Source organism: Artemia franciscana, chromosome 2, assembly GCF_032884065.1.
Source record: "Artemia franciscana chromosome 2, ASM3288406v1, whole genome shotgun sequence".
Lineage (NCBI taxonomy): Eukaryota > Metazoa > Arthropoda > Branchiopoda > Anostraca > Artemiidae > Artemia > Artemia franciscana.
In genome coordinates, this window is record NC_088864.1 from 20,071,318 (window position 1) to 20,097,888 (window position 26,571).

At 35.6% G+C, this 26,571-nt stretch overlaps 2 protein-coding genes across 3 annotated transcripts in view; one reads left to right on the plus strand and one right to left on the minus strand.

The window, feature by feature from the left end:
• LOC136038448 (small ribosomal subunit protein uS15m-like) lies at nt 1–23,055 on the minus strand. The gene is made up of 5 exons (XM_065721524.1): nt 22,938–23,055; nt 10,298–10,463; nt 7,446–7,582; nt 4,539–4,755; nt 1–227 (listed from the first exon to the last, which is right to left on the minus strand). Exons 1-5 carry the CDS (start codon nt 22,984–22,986, stop codon nt 35–37), a joined length of 762 nt encoding a protein of 253 aa, XP_065577596.1. The 5' UTR covers nt 22,987–23,055; the 3' UTR covers nt 1–34.
• Nucleotides 23,044–26,571, plus strand: part of LOC136038458 (uncharacterized) — a 21,725-nt gene continuing 18,197 nt past the window's right edge. The window contains exon 1 of one of the 2 annotated variants that reach the window (XM_065721529.1): nt 23,044–23,095. The gene's annotated coding sequence lies outside the window, so the exon portion shown is untranslated. Of the gene's footprint in view, nt 23,221–26,571 lie in introns of both variants that reach the window. The other variant, XM_065721535.1, reaches the window with a different exon arrangement.

Below are 26,571 nucleotides of genomic sequence, written 5' to 3' on the forward strand. Positions count from 1 at the left end.
TCAAAAGGAAAAATTTATTAAATTAAATTATTAGCTATGAATTTAATTCAAGTTTCTTCTCCTCATCTTCAATCTCTGCCAGAATTACTTCTTTTTCTTTGAAAAATTCTATTTGTTCCTTTTCCAATTCTTTCTTATAAGCTTCGAGTTTCTCATTCTTTGTCCTAGTGCAGTAGTCATTAACAAGTTTGACCATTGCAGGTTTTCTGGAAAGATTTCTCGTATCCCTGTAAAAGAAAAAGAAGTCAATTTTCCCTAAAAATTATTTTATCTTAAGGTGAGTTTAGGAATACATTTAAAATGGGCCTCTTTCAGTAAAAAAAAAATTACTTGGCTATAAAGAAGAAACAAAATTCTTGACCTTTTTCATAAGCAAAACCTAACTTGACTGTTTGTCCGCCCTGTGAATACATTTATATAAACCAATTTATCTTATAGCAAAATATTCCTCTTAAAAAGAGAACAAAAAAGTCATGGTGAGGCCGTTGTAAGCCATGCAATAGCACTAGGAAGTATTTTGGTGCATCCTCTGCACCTGTGTCTATGGTGATAGCAAAGCATTATCCAGGGGAGGGGGGTATTACCGAGTTTGAACTCCCCCCCGCCAAAAAAAGAATTTTTATATGCCAATTAAAAAAGTTTCGAAAATACATATAGACAAATTTTTTATTCGTTTTGTAGAAGTCTTTTGTAAGAACCACCACAAAAAATATCCCCCCCTCAAAAGAAAACAAATCCTGAAAACGACCTTGGATTATAGACACCATTCTGTACTTGTGTCTTACAGCCACCACACTCAAGTTCTGCCAAGAAGTGAAGTTTGAAAAACAAGTTAAGAACCCGTTCTTCAGAAGATGGGGTGAAATTCATTCATTACTCTTCCAAATAACCACTACTATATGTAAGCACAGGACAAAGTTTGCAACTTGTGGCCCCTCCCACGGGGACTGTGGGAGAGTAAGTTGTCCCCAAAAACATAGTTATAAGGTTTTTTGACAACGCTGAATAAAATGGCTATCTCAGAATTTGGTCCGGTGACTTTGGGAAAATAATTAGCGTGGGAGAGGGCCTAGGTGCCCTCCAGTTTTTTGGTCACTTAAAAAGGGCACTAGAACTTTTCATTTCCGTTAGAATAAACCCTACCGCAAGATTCTCAGATCACTGGGTGCTAAAGTTTGACTCTTTGCCACAATTCTGCTTTTTGAAACAATTAAAAGCTTTAGCGTAAAGAGCGAGGGATTGCGGAGGGGACAACCCATTTCATATACGGAGTAATTTCTGTTCGTCTTAAGTTTTAATGTCGCTCCTTACTTTCAGTTAAAAAAACTAGTTTTTTTATGTAATTCTATATAAAGGTGGGCCGCAAAAGGATCCAGCAAACTATCGGCCAATATCTCTGTTGTCTGTTTTTAGCAAATTTCGGAGAAGACGATGCATTCTCGTCTTGATAATTTTCTTGCTTCTAAGTTTGGTCTGCGCAACATTCAACCGAGCGTGCTTGCGCATTTTGGTTCAACTATTGTCATTCTGCTATACTTCAATTTAATTCCTGCTGCTTCATTCTTGGATGTTCGTTAAGCCTTTGATTTGCAGCTCACAGTGTTCCTCTATATAAACTTTCTCATTTTGGCGTAAGAGGTAGCGCATTTCTTTGATTCAAGTCTTACTTTGTCTGGTAGAATAATCTAGGTTGATCCAATTTTCCGTTCACCCTTAAAAGTTGACAAGGTTATTCCTCAAGGGTCAGTGTCCCAGAGCCAGAATAACCATAATTTAATTAAACAACCTTATTTTCGATGTTAGAGATGAAGACCCTTTTATTGTTGTCGTCTGTGTTATCCCACATTTTCTCTTGCCCATAATCATAGTTTAATTTCCTTGGATTCTCTTGTTGCTTTTACTGATGATAGTACTCTTGTTCCTTCAGTGAAAACGGAGACTAAGGTTCGTACAACGTTCGTAGACTTCTTCAAGATAGTTTTACTTTGGTTTGAAGCTAACTCTCTTGTTATAAAAAGTCATAAATCTAGTTTTTTCTCTGGTATCTCCGATTTATCTTCAACTACCTGACATCGTAGATGTCAGGAAGTTGAAGATGTCAGATGGACCTATTTGTAGATCAAAGAATGACCATGTCCATTTCTTAGGTATCCTTCTTAAAGAAAATATTTGTTTTTAAGCACCATTTTGATTTGATTAAAATGAAGGTATGCAGAGGTCTTGGCATTTTCAGAAAGCTCAAACATATTTTTCATTGGCTAATTATGAGAATTCACTTTCACATTATACCTCAGTAGTATCTTTCCAATTACCCAGTTATATAGTTTTTTTTTCATCTTTTCGTAAGCCTCTTCCTACTACTTACATTAAAGCTACAAAGCTAATCCAGAAGATAAATCCTTCAGCATCTATACCCATGATTCCCAATGTGGGGCACACGGCCCACCGGTGGGACATGGGGATATTTTGATGGATCATGGGCTGGACGTACACCCTTCAACTGACAATAGTCTAGAGCCCTAATTTTAAAAGAAACATTTTTATGCAAATGACATCACATTCGCATACATTTATATACCAAAGCAGATACATGATAATATTGCGACGATGTCACGAATATCGAATATCGCTAGAGGAGAACTCGAAAAAAGATACCAAAATAATGGCCTTTTAAACTTCTTTCAGGTGAATACGCGTAAAATTTTGGGTGACAAAATTTAAATGTCCCCACCCAATTGCCAAACGAAAAGATAGACACGAAGACACACAGCTCGGTCCAAGTATCTCAAGATTGACACGCCGAGAACACAGTACTTGAAGAGTAACTTCATTCGACATTCTACTTCGATTTAGAACGATCTTCTTGGAAATACTATCCCTAAGAGTTCCTCTATCAACTCCGTCAAAGGATGACTCAACAATCATCTAAAACCTCATGATGAAGAGATGTAAAAGACTATCGGCAAATCAAATATTTAATTGCACATGGCGCAAAAAATTTAAGGATAAAAAAACTTAAAAACTAACCAAAAATAAACAAACTACAGAGAAAAGTAAATAAGATATGAGAGCTCATATGGCCCTTGTGACGAGGCAAGAAGAGCTGAGAGCCAAAAGCTCATATGGTATGAGCTCTAACAAAATTCTAAGAATCAATAGATTGATTTAAAAAGAAAATCAGAGGCTTAATGCCCGTCAGGATTTAAAATAAAAGCCCTGAGTCACGATGTCCTTCTAAATATCAAAATTCATTAAGATCCGATCACCCACTCGTAAGTTATAAATACCTAATTTTTTCTAATTTTTCATCTCCCTTTAGTCCCCCCAGATGATCGAATCTGGGAAAACGACTTTATCAAGTCAATTTTATTCAGCTCCCTGACACGCCTACCAATTTTCATCGTCCTAGCACGTCCAGAAGCACCAAACTCGCCAAATCACTGAACTCCTCCCCCCAACTCCCCCAAAGAGAGCGAATCCAGTACGGTTACGTCAATCATGTATCAAGAACATTTGCTTATTCTATCCACCAAGCTTCATCCCGATTCCTCCACTCCAAGTGTTTTCCAAGATTTCCCCCTCCAACTCCCCCCAATGTCAAAAGATCTGGTCGGGATTTGAAATAAGAGCTCTGAGACATTAATTCCTTCTAAATATCAAATTTCATTAAGATAAAAATCTTAATGAAAATCTAATGATTTTAATAAAATAAAAATCTTCGAACCTATTCGTAAGATAAAAAATCCAATTTTCACGTTTTCCAAGAATTCCGGTTTCACCCTCCAACTCCCCCAATGTCACAGGATCTGATCGGAATTTAAAATTAGAGCTTTAAAGCACAAGATCTTTCTAAATACCAAATTTCATTAAGATCTGGTCACCCTTTCGTAAGTTACAAATACCTCAATTTTCAAAAATACCCCCCCCCCCCCCAACTCCACCAAAGAGAGCAGATCCGGTCCAGTTATGTCAGTCCCGTATCTTGGACAGGTTTTTATTCTTCCCACCCAGTTTCATCCTGATCTCTCCGCTTGTTGTATTTTCTAAGATTTCCGGTCCCCCCCAACTGCCCCCACCCAATGACGCTGGATCCGGTTGAGATTTAAAATAAGAGATCGGTGTTACGAGGTCCTTCTAAATATGAAGTTTCATGAAGATCCGATCACTCCTTCGTAAAAATACGTCTTTTTTTCTAATTTTTCAGAATTACCCCCCCCCCCCACAGAGCAGATCCGTTCCAATTATGTAAATCACGTATCTAAGACTTCTGCTTATTTTTCCCTCCAGGTTTCATCCCGATCCCTCCAATCTAAGCGCTTTCCATGATTTTAGGTTCACCCACCCCAAACTCCCCCCAATGCCATCAGATCCGGTCGGGATTTAAAATGAGAGCTCTGAGACACTACGAGAATACTACGAGATATTACGAATATTACGTAGAATACTACGATCATCCATAAAGACAGAGCATCAATTATCAACGAAATCTTTTTTTTTCACTATCTATTCTTTTCACGGAGAAGACGAAAAAAACTTACACTGGACTGGGCCGGTATACCAAATTGAGCTTTTCAAGAAGCCATTCAAAGCGTTTGTAGTCACTCTTTCTTAAATGACTCAACAGACCATTTCTCCTACTAACCATTTCTTGAAGCTGCACTTTCCACTCATTTCTAATTGCTTTTGATTTGGACTTGTATTCATCCACCAATACTAAACGCTGATAATAGCGAATACTGGCTGTCAATGCGGCAACTTGGTAAAGAAAAGAAAAAGAGATGATACCTTTCTAAAATCAAAGTATTACGTTAAAAACCTGTTAAAAAGCATAATGATTAATATAGTAATTATTATGATTAAAAATAATGTATCATATCAAAATAATTTACAAAATAATAATACAAAACTTAATTATATATTATATAATATGATAAATATAATCTATTAGACTAAATGTATAATTGGAATTGGATTATAATATACAAGATAGCAGGTGAAATCTACTGCGTAATTCAATTCTTGAAAATTCTATGATTCATAAATGGATATTTAGCCTTTAATAAACCAGTCAACTTAAGTTCCGTTTAAGATTTAGATACGAGAATAGAATTACTGAAAATAGTCAACCCAGTGATTCAGTACTTATCCGTTCGGCAATAGTGGTACACGCATCTCCTTGTGTTTTAGAGCGATTTTTACGCCTAATTTTTGATATTTACCTTACCTGATGAATAGGCTTGCTTATAGATAATGATGTTTCACTATGCTATGCGTTGATTGCTCAGTGCTTACGCAATGCCGAGCCCGATCTTTGTCTGTTCTTTGCTGACTTTTTTTACTGGGATAATTAGCCATATAATGATTAATAAATCAAATAATGAAAAATCAATAATTATTTTTCATTATGCTGTGCGTTGATTGCTCAGTGCTTATACAATACCGAACCCAATTTTTGTTTGTCATTTGCTATATTTTTTTACTGCGACAATTAGCCAAAGACAGAGATAAAGTCATAGATATAGCTACAAAATTTTTGGCGAAAGAAGTAATGAAGCAGGTGATTGATGTTTGTAAAAGTGCGTCACATGTTGATGTACTTGATAAAAGAAGAGGAAAGCATCCAACTGCAATATTTCTAAGTGATCTTTTTTAGCTACTAAGTGGATTCGTGGAGTGTAAAGAACAACTGAACAATTGGCTAGTATATTATTACAATTATTCATCTGTCGGATGTCCCGTTTATTAATAATGACACAAGCACATTAATAGTTTCGCTTCTAAATGTTTGCGTCTGAATGATGAACTTTCCCATGGAAAAACGGTAAACTTCTAGTAGTGCCTGAGTCTGGCTGTCTGGCCTTCAGTACCGTCTCGTCGAACTCCTGCTATTTGCGTAGTGTTAGTGTGCTTTCCTGATAATAGAAACGTGCAAAATCCAGCTAATCAGCGACAATTTGTTCGAAAATTGGGTTGCACAGATAGATTTAAACACATCGTGGGTCGTAAGGACAAGCTCGTTGTCCATATGGTTGCCAAAGAGTCTGTTATAGCGGCAACAGCTGCTTTACCTAGTAGCTGTTGCCGCTACTATGGCGTTTCGCAGATTCAGGCCTTGTTGAAAGTGTGATCAAAGCAATTTGATTTGGCGATTCTAGAGTCTTCCAACTTAAGTCCAGATCATAGGAGGAGTTGGACCAGTCTACCAAGTTCAGTGTTAAAATAGGGTACAGCCTTTTCCGTGTTACTATGCTTACTGAGAAACCAAAACAATGTTGTTGTTGAGAATTTGTCTGAGAATTTCGGCACTTTGCACACGACTGTACTTTCGCAGCTAAAAGTCTCAAGTGTGCCGGTAATTACAATCGCCCTGAGAACACTTGTCCGAAAAAGACTATTAAACGTGCAAACTGGGAGGGTAGTCATCGTAGCAACAGGTTGTTGCGTGCCGAACTAAAAAAGCATCTACCTGTTCATGGTTCTGGGGAAGGAACGTTCGGACAGCATATTGACACGATAACGTCTATATTTTATCAGAACATTAAGTGTACCCGTGAAAATTTAGACGCTCTTGAACACTTTCTTGGTGCCTACGACATCGTGTGCATTATCGAACACCTTCTCAGTGAGAAGAATGTGTCGATAATAGAACTATTCTCAGATCACACGTTTTTCTGAAAACCTGCCGATAGGTCGCCTCTCAGGAAGACTAGCAATTACTGTACATAAAAAGTATGATTGTGGTGAGATTGGGTCAATTGTTTTTTGTATTTCTATTGATTTGGTTTGTATTGCTCTAACTTGTCTGTATATGCCAACTAATTACCGCAATGAAGCTACCGTAATGAAGAGAAAAAAGCTGCCAGCCTGTGCATTCCTGTCTAAAACACCGCATAAAATTAGGGCGGTATATAAATCATTACTGGTTTAGAAAAAAAAAACCTCTTACATCATAATAAAATTAGGAAATTTTGCAATGTCAGCAAAAAAATACTGACGGTTCCAGGAATTAATATAATTATATTACAAACAGCAATCTAGTCTCATTAGTAACTTATTGTTGCCTTGCGGTTCATTGTGTTACAAACTAAAAACAAATTGCTCGAAATACAAGTCGTTTCAATAAAGCGGAAATAAAATTCTGGCCTTTAGTGTCGGGGGTAGGGCATGGTGCAGTAGTAGGATAGAATTTATCTGCTCGCTTTCTGTTTAAAAATATGGAAAAATGAAAGGATGAATAGAACTACAGATACGGGTTCCCAAACTCGGAGCTTAAAAGTAGGGGAATGAGTTAGATAGCAGAAAAGAGACCTGGGATGAAATAATGAGAAAACGCAATGTTAAGCCACTATTTATAAATTCTGAACTAATATTAGAAGTGCATATTCTTCCCCTTTCTGTTTGTGCAGACTTCTCTGTAAACACGGTCCATTCTAAAAAGTACTCACTTGAGGCTTCGGAAGATCCGAAATCACATGGATGTCTCCGAACGTCATTGATCATATCATTTTTATATATTTTAAATTTCTGCCAGTTGTTTTGATATTCAGCAGAAAGAAGTTGTTTCACAGCCGGTGAAGCATTCCTGAAATAAACACAAGATATAAAAGTATCAACACTTAGTGCAGTTTCAAAACAAAGTTTTGAAAATGCATCCATACATATATTGATAAACCCAAAATATAAGACACTTTTAATAATAATGCGGTCTAGAATATCCTAGCACGTTTGGCTGACTAGATGAGATGGGGTCAGACGTGGTACAAATCCCCAGGGCACAAGCCTTAAAAGGACCAGGGCTACTATACTATTTTGTTTATGCGCATAATTATTTACATTTTTTTTATTTCTTTTAAGCTGATCTACAATTAGACAGTTTTGCTCATTTCAAGATTTTTTACGATTTTATTTTCAACAGAGTAAAACATATAATAATACGTGAAACGTAGTGTGTGAACTTCCACCCATACTTTCTACGATCCTTGTATATTTAGCCTTTATTTGCTACAGCCCACGAGCCCCTTGAAGAGCCCACGGGCAACTCTCAATCAGAGGCGCCATTTGGGGGGGGGGGGGGGTCAGGGGTGGGCAAATGCCCACCCCAGATTTTCCAGGGGGCCCAAGCTTCCACCACAAAGGGCCCTTTGCCGGCCATAATAATCCATTATGTCCAACATAATCAATTCTGTTCAATTGATTTGAATTTACTGCACGCCTGTTAACCAAAGAGCGTAATTACCTGACGACTCTTGGGGTAATTACTCTATTTGCTCTTAATCATTGTAAACTTTGAAAGTAGGTTAGATTCATAATAAAAGTCTCAAGTTCTGTCAAATGCCCATTTCCTAGGTGATTATATTAATATTATAAATTCTGAATATTTGCAGTAATTCCTCTAAGTTGAGAGATTAAAATAGGTCACCTCCTGTCAAATGTTTCGATGTTTATTTCCTTGTTTTAGTGAATGTAAGTCACCGTTTTAGATTACTCGAGTCAGTTATTATTCTGTTTCTGTCCTCGTTTTATGTGCATTTACTGTATCAAATGTGCAAATAAACATTTTTATGCTCGATACATAAACCTTATGAAAGTTAGAGACGCTTGACATCCTCTACCGGTCGAACCCCAGATTGTAGGCCAACGCTACCATAAGACTCTAAAAGACAAGAGCACAGAGAGAAGTAGAATACTTTATATATTAAGCCTATTAGCTTTTTAGTTAGGTAAATATAAAGGTATTAACAGCCATTAGCATTAGAATTCAAAAGATCACCAAGCATCTGAAACGATTTGTGACAACTACGACGCTAGGAAAGAACTTCGTCCAATATGGAAATCGGACTACTACTTTGGCGGACGAAATGAAGCGAGAGTACTCCAAGACTTTCGACCGTCTACTAGCCGAATTTGACAGAAGGTTCACAGATAACTTGCCAGTACTGAGCACACTCGAAGTCTTGGGTCCAAGCTCGATGAAGTTTATGGACACAGAGTTGCCCAAGCGTTTCTCTGCTCTTTACGGCGAGCTGGATATCGACGACATTCTTCTCGAATCTCAAACTGGTATTGCCAAGCGTTTCTTACTGGATGAGGAAAAAAGCCGGAAAACTTCCTAGACATTGTCGACCATCTTCAGACATTACCAGTGGCTTACTCAGAAGTAATTAATGTACTTTGTATTGCTGTCACACTTCCTGTGACAACAGCGAGTAATGAGCGTTTGTTTTCTAGCCTAGAAATAGTGAAAAACTGCCTGCAGTCTACAACAGGAGACGATCGTCTCAGTCACCTCCTTTTGATGTTTGCAGAGAAGGATTTAGTAAAAAATTGGACAACGACCAGCTTATTGACGATTTTGCAAAGATGAAACCTCGGCGGTTCCCCTTGTTACCTTGAGTGTTGTAACATTTTTTTTTCTCTTGTTATGCTTTTCCTTTTTGTAAATATATTTGATCTGAAAGATTTCTGCTGAAGGAAAACCAAGATTTTGGTTGCAACCCTCAGCATGTTAATGAAGATTACTTTCACCGATGTATTGTTTACTTAAATATGAAAGTTTCTCACTGAGGAAGGCCAGCTTGTAGTCTGGTTGAATTTTCCACTTTCAGTTTAATCACTTAACCTCGTTGATTGTGATCTTCGATGTTATAATTAATCTTAGAGGTCAGTGTGGCTGAGTTCCACATTGGGTTACAGTACATTTCCAAGCAACACACGGGTGCTGAAAATGCGTTTTTACTTAGAATATTCGATCCCCCTACTTTATTAAAAGAAAATTACAAATTATTAAAATTGTTAGATTATTTGTTTGAAATTTTGCGCTCCTAAAATTTCCTTAGTAACCCAAGCACTGACTTAAAAAGTTTACTAACTATTCTTTAATTTTGTATTACTATGTTGAATAAAGGTAGTACAATTTTCTTCAAAATTGTAGGACAAAGCAATTTACCGCTCCATTACTTTAAATCAATGGACGGGTAACTTACTATGACCCTGAAGTGATTATTTTGTTGACTATACATATAGTTTGTTTTAATTTTGATGCGTTAGTAACTCTATTGACGATGATGACCGACTGTGTCATCGAAATATCTAGAGCATTTGTATATATTTTTGTTGGAGTGTCTAATAAAAAGACTTGTCCCTAATTGGAACTCTTATTTGTTTTTTCGTGAAAAAGGCAGTGTGGTCTTGGAAAAGAAAACAAGAGTTAGATAGCTCATTTAATTTTAGCCTGCTATTCCATCTATCCAGACATTTTTTATTGAATACTTGTGATCTTTGTAAATTTGAAGCTTACTTGTAGACATCAGTATCAGCTAAAACTTGATAGCTACGTCTTAACCTTGATGGCTCTGGGTCAGTGTAGGCAGCCAAATCTCCACTCTTTTTGGGATCATGTATTCGAACTCTCAATGGCTGGACCCATCTTATTTCAATATCAGACTTGAATCGCCTTAGAAGGACTGAAAAAAAAGAAGATACACACATACTCTTGCTAGCTTAGTGCCTCATTAGTCATTTTAAAATAGCACAATAAACTGATCACAGAATGGCAAGCATACATTACAAATCTATGAACCAAGAGTATTATTACCCTTCAAAATCTAAAAACAAAAAAAGCTCTAACTTAAATTTTAACTTATAAAAAGTGGAACCTGGCGCTAGTGTCAACAAAAAGAACATCAACGCCATATCAGAGTTTTGAAAGATTGGAGGATATTTTTATCATCCTGTGCCTTTCGTTGGTTTTTCAAACACACTCATTGCCCTCAAATTCTATTTGGAGCTCTGAAAGTGATATAGTTGCTTTGTAATTTTTAAAGCAAGTAACAACTATGAAAAAAACAACAACTCACAATTCAGTTGAAAATTCAAAGAAAAGTTTACATAAAAAAGCCAACCATTACAAATGTACGGAATAGTTGAACAATGGAATATTTTGTTAGGATGAACTGCATCATACTTGTTACTTACTTTTTTAAATATAATATTTTTCAACATAGGCAATACTTGAAGAAACACAAGTCAAACTAAGAAGTTTACCACATTCAACTGTAAAATGAAGTACATTTGGAGTGAATGACTATCAACATGGTGTCAGTTTCTGTATCAGATAGTATGCTTGTATCTTAGTTGTCTACTACCAAAATTGAGAAAAAACATGTGTCACCACAAAGTTAGGCATATGTGTCACAAATTTGGAGCCCCTTTTAAATATAGCAGATAGTGATTAGTATATTTGGAAAGAACACTTAAAGGCACATTAAACAGCCTTTAAGTCAGGGGCAAAGCTTGGGTTTTGATTTTGGAGGGGGAGTACAAAGAATGTGCCGACAAATAACCTAATGTGCCAAACACACTCAAAGTTTCAAGGTGTCAGCACTGCATACGGAAGCATTGAGACTTTAGTGGGGGGGGTCTCCTTCCCAATGATTCATTCCTGCTGAAAGTCGCGCTTCTTGTGGTGTCTGTAAATCCAGTTGGTATGATGAGGCAGTCAGCACTTAAGAGATATAAAACATATAACACAGTGTGAAAATACAAATGTAGTTCAGTTCTAAAAAATATGTTGTATCTCTGTGCAATAGGTGCTATATATTGTACTCACTTCAAGATTTAGTACTATTTAAGTCTAATGAACTAACATTGGGTTTAGTTTTGTATTTCGAGAAGTCAAAAAGATAAACAATTAGAGAGTTTAGTAATACTGACAAAAGGAAAAAATGCGAAAATGAAATTTGTTTAAAAGGCAATTCCAATCCAAATATGCATTTTCAAACAGATATTGCATTCTGTAAAATCAAGCTGCAAAGACAAACAAGGCAAAAAAGTTGTTAACATTAATTACCTTAAATCGCATTGTCCAGTGAAATAAGGATTAAATCCTGTAGAATCGCTGGTTAGTGATGACGATGGTTGGACGTCACAACGGCATCCCACTCTGTTCGCCATGGCTTTGATGACCATTCTCCATCAATGGCTCTTTTAAAGGCAGCTGTGCTGGGGGTAGTGACCGCTTTTTCTGTGAGAGGATTCCACAAACTCACTATTCTATAAGTGAAGAAGTTATTGCGTAGTCTAGTGGCAGCTCTCTTCTGATACAGTTTCCGACTATGCCCCCTAGTTCTGGCAGACTGGTCAAGTTGAAATAGCTTATTTAATGGAGAGTTGTAATTCAGGAGCTTATGCGTCATGATAATATCACCCCTTTTACGTCTGTAGACAAGAGTGGGGAGTTTCAGCCTCTTCAGACGGGATGAGTAGTTTAAATATTTGTATCCCTCAATTGCTTTCGTAGCCCATCTCTGAATTGTTTCTAACTTCTGCTGGTCACCTTTGTTGAGGGGGCTAGCAACACACATGCCAAACTCCAAATTAGGCCTGACCAGTGCCTTATATAATTTAGTCATCACCATAGGTGACCTGCTAGTGATTGTTCTTTTTATAATGCCAGGGTTTGGAGCGCTTTGGCTACGGCTGTCTGTGTGTGTATAGTGAATTTTAATTCATTATCAACTATGAAACCCAAGTCTCTCTCCACTTCAGATGACATAATAGTCTGCCTTGATCCATCCATCCCTAACATATGATAAGGACATTTCACATTTTTCTTTCCAAAGTGGATTGTTCGACATTTGTTTACATTGAATTCAAGCCTCCACAAAGTTGCCCAATGGGAAAGTGCCCACAGGTCATTCTGCATAGAGGCTCTCTTATCGGGTGTATCGACAGTTCCAATGAGTTTGGAGTCATCAGCATAAAGACTTATTTTATTTGTGACTGTGGTTGGTGCATCATTAATATAAATGTTGAATAAAGTTGGTCCCAAGATGGTTCCCTGGGGCACTCCACTTAATACTTCCACCTCTTCTGAAAAGAATACCTGTCCATTTTTTCCAAATATTTTCACCCTTTGCTTTCTCCCGGAAAGAAACTGGAACACCCACTCTACGATTTCATTATGTATTCCAATTGCAAATAACTTGCTCCTTAGTCGACGGTGACATACTTTATCAAAGGCTTTTGCAAAATCCAATAGAACTAAGTCGACAGGGATTAAGTGAACCTTTCAACTAAAGACGTCTTTTCAAAGGATTCTGTTTTCTCATGGATTCTCCAAGGAATTAAGTATCCTTCCACTACAGCATATTATCCTTTCAAAACAGCAGTAGGTCAAAATATTAATAGATTTTGGATTTGTAAGTTAGAATATTATAGGTCACTTCTGAGATTTTTAGAAATGAAGGATCCAAACAGTAAAGGATTTCAAAGGAAGATTTTAGACTTTTTAAAAACAATTGAAATCAAAATTAGTAAATGTAAAGACCAAGTTTATGACAATGCAGTAAAAATGGGTAGGCAAAACTATGGGTTACCAAAAAAAAAGGATACAGTTGCAACAGCTGATTATACAGTGTGCAACACAAAAGCTAAACTTGGTGGTCAATTATTCAGTGTCAAAAACTTCAAAGAAGTTATCATGACATAGTTCAAAAAACATGTGTGTTTTTCAGTGGAAGCTTACCTATATATCAAGAACTTAAACACTGCTGAGGAAGAATACAGCTCATCAAAAAAGACAGCTTCTGGTCATCTAAACATGACTATCTGTTAGCTTTTCAAACCAAGATTCTAGGGTATGCAAATATCACTTTAAAAAGTCTACAGATGCCAACTGTATAACTGGACAGAGCTCAGCAATGCTTGTCATGAGCTAAAGTATTAAGAGAAAATTTGCAGACTTTCTTGCTGATGATAAACAGTTGGCTAAATCACAGGAAATAACTTGTAACATGAAAAATAAGGATAAATGAGTTGTCAAATGCTTAGTTGAGGAGCTATTAAACACTTTCTGATTAATTATCAGTTGACTATAGAACTGATGACCAATCGAAATCATTTGAAATAAATATTATCAGTGCAACAGTGGATGCTGTGGTAGCTCAGCTACAAATGAGATCCCAAGGAATGAAAGTTCTTCATTCATATAGGCAGGTGACAAATTATATTGGTACCAACACTGCCACTACACATACACGGTACATAACAAAGTAATTGGAAAGTCAACCAGCACTGACACTCTTGGTCTTCCTTTTTTGGAAATAGTGCGAATATGATTTTTACTGAAGCCATTAGCACTTGCTCTACTAAAAAACTTTCATACATGATCAGTATCAGCTCACTGAAAAGCAACACAATGTATTACACTACCAACTTGAATGCATCAGTAATCCCTTTCAGTGGAACAGATGAGGACCCTGGCCAGCAAAGCCTCAGAGCAAATAACCAAAGTAAGCAACACCAAAAACAAGAAGTCCAGATTTTCTGCTCTAATTGATGGTGATCAAATTACTAATACATTAAATGAATTGAAATCTATGATTTATTCTAAGAATTATGATATGGTCCTATTGAGTGAAGTTTGTCCAAAGTCTAATAATAAAAGGCTAGAAGATTCCCATATCAAGATTCTAGGCTGCAGTGTTGTATCTAACCTACAGTCTCCAGAATTCAGGCATGGTACATTAACATTATTTAGAAAATTTTAAGAGTATAAAGTAATTATGTTTCCCTTATAGCTCACATTTGTCAAATCTGTATGGTCTGACCTGGATGAAGGTAATAATGACGTAACAACTAGAGTTGGCTGCATTTCTAGAAGTCCATCTGTCCAGAACTGAAAAGAAACCAAGCAGACAATATCAACAATGCTGTGTAAAGCTACTCTGAATTAAATAGGGAACCTATTTATAGCAGGTGATGCCAACTTCCTAAGTATTACATTGACAGAGGACTACCCTTATGCATCTTTACTTACAAACAGAAGTAGAAACACAAATCTATTTACACAGTGGCATCATGATCTAAATCCCTACCTGATTGTATTTTCCATCCTTCTGATACTCCAGTGATGAAAAAAATTGTTTGGTATAGGTTGTTGATCTAGACTCTTGTGGAGGACTCTGCAGCTTCCCAATTGTAAAGGGAAGCTGTTCCCAATTCTAACTCCTTTAGAAAAGAGCAACTACATAATTCTAGAAGTAAACCTGTCATTTTCTAAGATATAAAATGACCAGATATAGAAAACATATGTATATTACAGGGTAATTAGAAAAGAGCTAGAAGATGTAGTCTGTTCTCTTTTGCTTCGAGGGGATGCCAACTTACAATAGACTATCCTAAAAGATAAGATACTTAGAATTCAAAAAAAGGAAATATCAGTGAAACCGAAAACTCTGCCTTTCATGGTCCCTTAAATACACAAGAAAAAAAAACTTCGCAACAAGCAATTTGCATTGTCTTTACCAGTGATTTAGATGGTCATCTCCTTTGTATGCTATCCTATGGTGTCCCTAAGTCAATATCACCTCTTAAACTTTTACCTCCATTAGTCCAACAAGAGCTAAGAGCTCATATGGCACCTGTGACGAGGTTGGAAGAGCCAAGAGCTCATGTGGCGTGAGCTCTGGCAAAATTCTAAGAATCAATAGATTGCTTTAAAAGGAAAATCAGAAGCTTAATGCCAGTCAGGATTTAAAATAAGAGCTCTGAGTCACGAGGTCCTTCTAAATATCAAAATTCATTAAGATCCAATCACCCACTCGTAAGTTAAAAATAACTCAATTTTTCTAATTTTTCCTCTTCCTTTAGCCCCCCAGATAGTCGAATTGGGGAAAACGACTTTATCAAAAACGGGAAAACGACTAAGTCAACTTGTGCAGCTCCCTGACACGCCTACTTATTTTCATCGTCCTAGCACGTTCAGAAACATCAAACTCACTGAAGCACTGAACCCCACCCCCTAACTTCCCCAAAGAGAGTGGATCTAGTCCTGTTATGTCAATCCTGTGTCTACAACATTTATAAGTTTTTTCCAAGATTTCCGGTTTTTCCCTCCAACTCCCTCCAATGTCAACAGACCTGGTTGGTATTTGAAATAAGAGCTCTGAGACCTGAGTTCCTTCAAAATATCAAATTTCATTAAGATCCAGTCACCCATTCTTAAGTTAAAATACCTCAATTTTTTAAATTTTCCAAATTAACAACCCCCAGCTCCCCTAAAGAGAACATATCCATTCCAATTATGTTAATCACATATCTATTTACTTGTTTTTATTCTTCCCATCAAGTTTCATCCCAATCTCTCCACTCTAAGCATTTTCCAAGAGTTCAAATATCAAATTACATTAAGATCCAATCACTCCTTCATAAGTTAAAAATACCTCATTTTTTCTAAATTTTCAGAACTAACCCTCCTCCCAACTCCCCCAAAGAGAGCGGACCGTTCTAGTTATGTCAATCATGTATCTAGGACTTGTGATTATTTCTCCCACCAAGTTTCATCCCAATCCCTCCACTCTAAGTGTTTTCCAAGATTTAGGTGCCCCCTAACTCCACCTAATCTCACCAGATCCGGTCGGGATTTAAAATAAGAGCTCTGAGATACAATATCCTTCAATATATAATTTAATTAAGATTCAATAACTCCTTCATAAGTTAAAAATACCTCAATTTTTCTAAATTTTCCAAATTAACAACCCCCAGCTCCCCTAAAGAGAACATATCCGTTCCAATTATGTCAATCACATATCTATTAACTTGTGATTATTCTTCCCATCAAGTTTCATCCCAATCTCTCCACTCTAAGCGTTTTCCAAGATTTCAAATATCAAATCAAACAGTTCGTGGTAATGAACTGTAGTAAGGAGCGATCCGGCTCAATAGTAAACGAAACTCTAAAAAACGGAATTTTGATGCTAAAATATACATCAAAAGAATCGGATTTTCATGCTGAATTTAAATATATAAGTTTCTTCAACTTTAGTCTTTGTCATCAAAAGTTACGAGCCTGAGAAAATTTGCTTTATTTTGGAAAATAGGGGGAAACACCCGGTAAAAGTCATAGAATTTTAACGAAAATCACACCATCGCATTCGGCGTATCAGAGAACCCTATAGCAAAAATTTCAAGCTCCTATCTACAAAAATATGGAATTTCGTATTTTTTGTGTTTATTTGTTTGTTTGTTTTTTTTCTTTTCCCCAGGGGTAATCGTATCAACCAAGTGGTCCTAGAATGTCGCAAGAGGGTTCATTCTAACGGAAATGAAAAGTTCTAGTGTCCTTTTTAAGTGACCAAAAAAATTGGAGGACACCTAGGCCCCCACTCACGCTCATTTTTTCTCCAAAGTCAACGGATCAAAATTTTGAGATAGCCATTTTGTTCCGCATAGTCGAAAACCATAATAAGTATGTCTTTGGGAATGACTTACTCCCCCACAGTCCCTGGGGGACGGGCTGCAAGTTACAAACTTTGACCAGTGTTTACATACAATAATCGTTATTGGGAAGTGTAGAGACGTTTTCAGGGGGATTTTTTTGGTTTTGGGGGTGGGGCTGAGGGGAGGGGGCTATGTGGGTAAATCTTTCCTTGGAGAAATATATCATGGGGGAAGAGAAATTCAATGAAAAGGGCGCAGGATTTTCTAAAACTACTATAAAAAAACAATGAAAAAATAAACATGAAAAAGTTTTTTCAATTAAGGAGAAAGTAAGGAGTAGCATTGAAGCTTAAAATGAACAGAGATTATTACGCATATGAGGGGCTCTAAATATACTTTAGCATAAAGAGCGAGGTATTTAGGAGGAGATAAATACCTCGCTTTTTATGCTAAAGTATTTTTAGTAATTTCAACTATTTACTCTACAGCCTTTCTGATTCAGGGGTCATTCTTAAAGAATTGAGACAAAACTTACGATTTAGTGTAAAGAGCGAGGCATTAACGAGGGTACAAACCCCCTTATATACATAATAAAAATATAAAAGTTTGTTATGTAAATTAATTCTTATGTTACTTATATTTTTTACTAATAGAAACGTTAGTTAAAATTAACAGTTATAGTTGCCTTTTTATGTAACCGAAAAATTGGAGGGCAACTAGGCCTCCTCATCGAATCGTCATTTCTCAAAATCATCTGATCAAAACTAAGAGAAAGCCATTTAGCCAAAAAAGGAATTAATATGCAAATTTCATTTTAATAATCTGTTAATCTGATTCAATACAAAAAATTCAATAAGATTGGACAAGTTCAATGGTGGAGAGCCAAAATCAAACATGCATTAATTTAAAAACGTTCAGAAATTAAATGAAAAAACTAGTTTTTTTAATTGTAAGTAAGGAGCGATATTAAAATTTAAAACGAGCAGATTTTACTCCGTATGTGAAATGGGTTGTCCTCCCTCTTCAACGCCTCGCTCTTAACGCTAAAGCTTTTAATTGTTTTAAAAAGTAGAATTGTGGCAAAGAGTCAAACTTTAGCGTAAAGAGCAAGACGTTGAAGATGAGACAACCCATTTCATATACGGAGTAATTTCTGTTTATTTTAAGTTTTAATGTTGCTCCTTACTTAGAGTTAAAAAAACTAGTTTCTTTCATTTAATTAAATTAAGATCCAATCACTCCTTCATAAGTTAAAAATACCTCATTTTCTCTAAATTTTCAGAACTAACCCTCCTCCCAGCTCCCCCACAGAGAGCGGATCCGTTCTGGTTATGTCAATCATGTATCTAGAACTTGTGATTATTTCTCCCACCAAGTTTCATCCCAATCCCTCCACTCTAAGTGTTTTCCAATATTTATGTTCCCCCCAACTTCCCCTAATCTCACCAGATCCGGTCGGGATTTAAAATAAGAGCTCTGAGATACAATATCCTTCAAATATCAAATTTCATTAAGATCCAATCACTCCTTCATAAGTTAAAAATACCTCATTTTTTCTAACTTTTAGAATTAACCCTCCCCCCAAAAAAAAATCCCCCAGAGAGGGAGGATCCGCTCCGGTTATGTCATTCATGTATCTAGGACTTCTGATTATTTTTCCCACTAAGTTTCATCCCAATCCCTCCACTCTAAGTTTTTTCCAAGATTTTAGGTCCTCCCCATAACTCCGCACAATGTCACTGGATCCAGTCAGGATTTTAAATAAAAGCTCTGAAACACAATACCCTTCCAAACATCAAATTTCATTAAGATCCAATCACTCCTTTGTAATTTAAACATGCCTCATTTTTTATGATTTTCAGAATTAACCCTCCCCCCAACTCCCCCAAAGAGAGCAGATCCATTCCGGTTATGTCAATCATGTATCTAGGACTTGTGATTATTTTTCCCACCAAGTTTCATCCCAATCCCTCCACTCTAAGCATTTTCCAAGATTTTAACCCCCCCCCCCAACTCCCTGCAATGTCTCCAGATCCAGTCGAGATTTAAAATTAGAGCTCTGAGACACAATATCTTTCCAAACATCAAATTTCATTACGATAGAATCATATGTTTGTAAGTTATAAATACCCATTTTTTTCTATTTTTTCCAATTTAACCATACCCCCACTCCCCCCCCCAGATGGTCAAATCAGGAAAACGACAATTTCTAGTTTAATCTGGTCTGGTTCCTGATGCACCTGACACATTTCATTGTCATAGCTTACCTGGAAGTGCCTAAAGTAGCAAAACCAGGACAGACATGCCATAAAAATGACTTGAAGCACTAGACAACAACAAGTCTACTGATCCTGATAACACATATCCAAGACTGCTGAAGGAGCTTGCCAAAGAAATTGGACTACCATTGTATTATATATTTCAACTGTTGCTTGATTCAAAAAAGGTACCCATGGATTAGGAGCTGACCCTGTCACCCCAGTATTCAAGAAAGGTGACCATACCAAAGTGGAAAAAAAAACCTATCTATCTTACTTCAGGAGCAGCTAAAACACTTGGGCAAATTGGAGCTGAAGAAAAAGATCTAAGAATACTAATAGATGAACGACTAAGGTTCTATGACCACTGGCAACAAGCAGTCTTGTGAGCAAATTCAAGCCTTTGTCTCCTTAAATGCACTATAACCAGCTGCTCTAGCAAATTGTTTCTAAAGCTCTATAAGGCTAGTGTCAGGCCTGATTTGGATTCTGGTGCATGTCACAGCTCCTATTCCTAGAAGAACTACCCTAATTGAGGGAGTGCAGAGGTATGCCATAAAGTACATAGCTGGCCTACATAATATTTCTTACAACATGAGACTAGAGGACCTATAGCTGTCAACATTTGTTTTCTTACACCACTGTGGTGAAATAATAAGCTGTCAAAACATCCAATTAACACACATACATAACAATATTTCTTGTCTGAGAAATTTTTACTTAAGTATCAAGTATAAAGTACTCATTGTTTTTTTTACTTAAATATCAAGTAATAAATACTTTCCAAATTCTTAATTAAGTATTAAATATCAATTAATATTGATACTTAATTAAGTATCAAATTTTTACTTAAGTATTAAGTATTAAGTGCTCATTGTTTTTTTACTGAAATATCAAGTAATAAGTACTTTCCAAACTCTTAATTAAGTACCAAATATCAAGTACTTGCCAAAATTGTACTTAAGTATTACTTCAAGTATTTATTCTATATATATATATATATATATATATATATATATATATATATATATATATATATATATATATATATATATATATATATATATATATATATATATATATATATATATACTAGTTGATGGAGAATGTTCCAGAGAATGGAGAAGCAAATGCTGAACTCCCTGGTGTTCATTCACTGCATTTCAGAGTGTGAAACAAAGAGCTACTTTTTCTTCAAAGGAAAACAAACATTCTTAGGGTCTGCCAAGAAGAGTGGTCTGTACATGGAGATTCATTGTGTAAAACAGAAGTTAAGAGATAAAACCTCCATAGAAGTCAGCTGTTGCCAATGACTATTTTTTAATCCTTTCAGTACTGTTGCTAATTCTTCCTCACAAAACAAATCTTCTTTCATATCCAGGGTATCATGAACTTTTTCATTTTCCTTTAAATATTTTCCTGCAACTCCATCTCGGTTTAACATTCTCAAAATGTTCTGCCCATCTCTGTTTAACTCTTTCCTTATCACTAAATGTAGCTTCATCCTATCTTTAACTGGGACAAGTCTGGATTGACTACCCCATCTCAATTTACAAACATACCTGTAGAATAGTTTACAATTATACTGTCTGGCTACATCTTCCAAAGGTTGTCTAGGCTTGTATAGGCCAATGACTAGAATAGCCTTCAAATAAAACAGCAGTTGTATCCACAGCTGTGCCCTTTAAGTCCAGACTTGACAAAGAATAGAATCACAAGTTATAGAAATCCAAGTAGGACTGCCTATCCTATTAAGTGTCATGCTGGAGGCTGATGCTGCTCACTATACCCAACCATCTTGCAAACTCTACCCGGAGTTGCTGTTGTGCAATGTTGTCAGCTTTAAACCACTGAAGCTATAGGCAATAACCATCTTCTGGTCAAACACACTGACAAAACTTTATCTTCCTGAACACGGAGCACTGAACAGATCCAATAGCAACAAAGTGCAAATTAAGGTAGTAAAGTAACACTGACCTATATTCACCTAAAACATTTTGAAAACAAGGTTTAATTCAAACCAGTAAGAGCAATGAAATTAAACGAAGAAAAAACAGATTGAAAACTCAAAATCAAGGTAAAAAGGTAAATTTATAGCAAACCATATAACTCGCTTTTGTATAAAGTGAATATACCAGTTGATGCCTTTTTAATGCTCTTTACAAAAATAATAATTGCTTCTACCTTAAATTCAGATTTAAGCACTTTTTAACCTAACTTAACCTTATTATAAATAATTTTAGCACTGAGAAAATGTAGTATTATTTTGTCAAAAACAGCACAGAGAAAACATAGTATTATTTTGTCAGAAACAACAGGTAACTCATACTTTGATTGAAGATTCATCATTTTTAAGAACTTGAAGGTAGAAGCAATTGTTATATTTGTAAAGAACATAAAGAAGGCATCAAGTGGTATGTTCACTTTATTGGTAAGTCAGTTATATGAAATGTCAGTTTTTTTAAAATCTGTCATTTTTAAGAGATAAAAAAGTGCTTAAATCTGAATTTTAAGGTAGAAGCGATTATTATATTTGTAAAAAGCATAAAAAAGGCATCATGTGGTATAGGGTGTATTTACTTTAGGCAAAAGCAAGTTATATAGTTTGCTATAAATTTACTGGTAAAAAAGTTTTGTACTAGAATTTGAATAGGTAAGAGTCAGCCATGTATGTAATCTTATAAGCTTGGCAGTTTCCAAGATTATTATATTATTATTATATTATATTTTTATAATTAGATTATTATATTTTGTATCATATTATATTACATATATTAGATTATTATATTTGTAAAAAGCATAAAAAAGGCATCATGTGGCATAGGGCCCATTCACTTTAGGCAAAAGCAAGTTATATGGCTTGCTATAAATTTACTAGTAAAAAATTTTGTACTAGAATTTGGAAAGGTAAAAGTCAGCCATGTATGTAATCTTATAAGCTTAGCAGTTGCCTGGGCCTATATCTCTCCATATAGGCCTACATTTTTACCCTGGATTTAGTCCTGAGAGTTTCACTGACCTAAAACAAATACTTTCTGAGATAACCAAAAGCCCTTGCTGGGATAACCAAAAGCTCTGAGATAAGCAAAATTTTAAAAATAGTTTAAAAATTGTTAAGTAGTTTTTAAGCATTATAGCCCTATAGCCTAGTGTTTTTTTTCTGAATATGTCAACCACTAAACATGGACCCTTATTCTTTGCTTAGTACTTGTGTTTTTTTATTTATGCTCTGTAGTGTTTCCTTCTGAGGATAGCGGCCCACTAAACTAGAACCAACTGTCGTTTTAAGCTTCCAAGAATGGTGTGAGTCAAAGTTGAAAATTTTAAGAGTTGTAGGCTATAAGAACATAGGCTAGCTGATAACTTATCAGCTCCAATGTCTTTTAAAGAAAAGCCTTAATTGGTGATGAAAATCATGCCAAAAATACGAATAGAATTTATACCAAATAAATTACTCACTAGAGATGTTTTTACTTGAACTACAAAATTTACTACTAATGGGATTCATTGCAAATTGGTCATGCCGATAGATTTTTGAAAATTTTGCTCTAACTTATAACTATTCGGGAAAGAACAGGAAGAGCCCGGGAAAAATTCCCAAGAATGTCATTCAAAAGGTAAATAAACACTTTTTATTAACACACGATGAACACACATCCGAGGCTTCCTCCGATTGCTCCATCAGAAGCCTGTGAATAAATCTTAAGAATGAATGCAGCACCATAGACTGTATATAGGCTCGGTATTGTAGGCCCAATCCATTTTTAAACTTTGGAACCTAGGGTTTGTTTTGAGTTTGGTTTATGCTTAAGCATAATGAAATGAACAACTTTACATCAGTTAGTATAAGCCTAACACTTTCCAAAAGTAACTTTCCTATGTAAATTTATGCACATTAACATAATTTAGCTAGGACCAAAGTAAATAAATAACTTGATGCCTTCTTTTATGACCTATCAAAGCTCAATAGCTGCTTCTATGGCAAATTGTATTTTAAATCCCTAAAGAGGCCCAAAATAGCCCATAGTGACCAGAATTTTAAAGTATGTTTCTAAAAAAAAAAAATCATAAATCACAGGCTAAATCAAAAATCAATAGGCAAAATAAAAAAATCATAGGCTATAGGAATGAATATTTGCCATTCTTATCTGGATCATGAATGGTAATTATTATTTTCATTACTTGTAATTGTAAAATGCTATTCAAAATAATAATAACCATTCCTGAATCAGCTGCAAGTGGTAATTTTTTCTCACTTACCTTAAATTGCAACTTAGAGCAATTGAAGGATTTTCTATCCTGTAGCATTGCTCAGAATTCCTTCCAAAATTGCCATGTAGATTGATTCAGAATTGTTTTGAATATTAAGTTGGTTTTATTGACTAGGGCTTATGCTCTGATCTGGGACTCCAAGGTGTCCCATTCCCACCTTCATTCCTCATTGCTCTACTCCTTGTCAAGTAAGACTTGGAATTCTTTGTTGGTCTTACTAGATACAATATGATTACTCAGGGATTCCACAGATCTAAAACTCAGCTGGTTAGGAAGTGATGGCATTCTCTCCTTTGAGTGTTGACTCTTATGAGCTTCTTAGAATGACCCCTTGTCTGCTGTGATGAATCAATGAAGAAGAGACCATGAATTTGATTGTTGTGGATCAATTTGTAAGTGTTAATCATGTCACCCCTTTTTCTTTGGTAAGTCATGCTGCATAACTTCAGAGTTTACAGTCTCATTGGGCAAGGAAGATGTTGGCACCCATCTGCTATTTGTTGCTCTCCTCTGTACTTTCTCTATCATGTCCTTGTCCACTCTGTAGAAGGGAGATGCAGTTGACATGCCAGTTTCTAGCCTTAGTCTGACAAGACTCTTGTAGAGCTTGGTGATTGTTTCTGGAGATCTAGTCATGAAATGTTCACCTGACAGTTTTTCCAGGAGGGACAATAAACAATGCCAGTAGTTGCATTAATGAGTGATTTTTTTTCTTAACAGAAACTAGACAGAGGTGATTTATCATCAAAGTGCCAGGTGTAATTCTGCTGCTGTGCTACCAACTCAGAGAAAAGTGATTTTAAAAGCTGAATTTTGTGGTACCTCTTCTATATCTCCTTAGTTGCTCATGCCAATGACATCTTTAACATCAGCCAAACTTTGGACAAAATTTCTGAAAATTTCAAAAAACTTCAAGCAGAATATTTAAAATATGGTCTGGAATTCAACACTGAAAAGTCAAATATAGTGTTTTTTGATTGGAAAGGCTCACTTTCTCATGAAACTATAATTAGGAATTCAAAGAAATGCCCTTTTGAGCAGATTTTTTACCTTGGTATTCTCATTAGAAATGCCATTTCTTGCATTTGCCATCTCCTAACAGAAGGCATCAAACACTACATATCAGCTTCATGTGTCTCTATAGTCTCTGCTAAGCTTTATTTCAATTGCTGTTATCTTGTAATCTATATATATAAAAATAAGTTGTCTGTGGGTTATGTCTGTTACACTTTGTCTGTTACACCAGATTATATCTTCTATATATATAAAAATAAGTTGTATGATTTTTGTGTTGAGGGTTTAAATGTAAAAACTGGGAATTGCATAAATATTTTGACAATAGATTAATGTAATTTGAAAACCTTAAAAAAAATACTTAAAATTTGAGGTTTATTATAAATTGTTGAGCTTTAGCAAGCTTGGCATGTGGAGATTTCTCCAACTGTCAATGTTAGAATGAACACTGACAAACTGAAAAACATTGAAAAAGATAAAATGTTACCAAATCCTACATTGGCAGAAGAAACAGCCGAGGAAGCTGCTCAAAGAGTTAATGCCAAAAGGCTTGCAGCTAAAGAACACAAAACCGTGCAGTTAGATGAAGATCAACCTGGACAGCAAGAGTCAAAACGTATCAAAACTGAAAATGATAGCAATGATGATTGGGTTTGGGATTTTGACTTGGATAAGGTCATCAATGCCTACCAGATTTTAGTTATAAAAACAAAGGTTCGGTGATATGTATTTACGTCTGGAAAATAAAGAAGAAAAAGAAAACTGGAACTAAAAATGTAAAAACTGGGAATTGCATAAATATTTCAATATATTTTGACAATAGATTAAAGTAATTCGAAAACCTTATAAAAGATACTTAAAATTTGAGGTTTATTATAAATTGTTGAGCTTTAGCATGCTTGGCACATGAAGATTTTCCAACTGTCAATGTTAGAAGGAACATTGACAAATTGAAAAACATTGAAAAAGATAGAATGTTACCAAATCCTACAATGGCAGAAGAAACAGCCAAGGAAGCTGCTCAGAGAGTTAATGCCAAAAGGCTTACGGCTAAAGAACGCAAAACCGAGCTTTTAGATGAAGATCAACCTGGACAGCAAGAGTCAAAACATATCAAAACTGAAAATGATAGCGATGATGATTGGGTTTGGGATTTTGACTTGGATAAGGTCATCAATGCCTACCAGATTTTAGTTAAAAAAACAAAGGTTTGGCGATATGTATTTACGTCTGAGAAATATAGAAGAAAAAGAAAACTGAAACTAAATATGTAAAAACTGGGAATTGTATAAATATTTCAAGATATTTTGACAATAGATTAAAGTAATTCAAAAACCTTAAAACAGATACTTACAATTTGAGGTTAATTATGAATTGTTGAGCTTTAGCATGCTTGGCATGTGAAGATTTTTCCAACTGTCAATGTTAGAATGAAGATTGACAAATTGAAAAACATTGAAAAAGATAGAATGTCACCAACTGAAAAAAAAAGGTAAAAAACTAAAAAAAGGCTAGAAAGAAAAAACTGAAAAAAGAAAAAACTAAAAAAGAAACTATATATATATATAGATCAATTGTATATATGCATGTTAGTTTGTTTGTGGGTTTGCATTTGACGTCATTATAAGTATATAAGGCTTTGTATATGACATCATTATAAGATGACACTACAGACTGGGACACCAGGACACAAATGACGACCGGGACACAGGGAGTATAAATGACGACCAGAACACTTAAAGAGAAATTACAGACCAGGACACAAATGACGACCAGGACAGAGGGAATATAAATGATGACCGGGACA

Coding starts and splice junctions, on each gene's coding strand:
- LOC136038448 (XM_065721524.1), bottom strand. CDS start 22,986: ATGAATCCCATTAGTAGTAAATTTTGTAGTTCAAGTAAAAACATCTCT. Junction 10,464..22,937: donor TTCAAGTAAAAACATCTCTA/GTGAGTAATTTA, acceptor CTTTTTTTTCAG/TCCTTCTAAGGCGATTCAAG. Junction 228..4,538: donor GTATACCGGCCCAGTCCAGT/GTAAGTTTTTTT, acceptor TTTCTTTTACAG/GGATACGAGAAATCTTTCCA.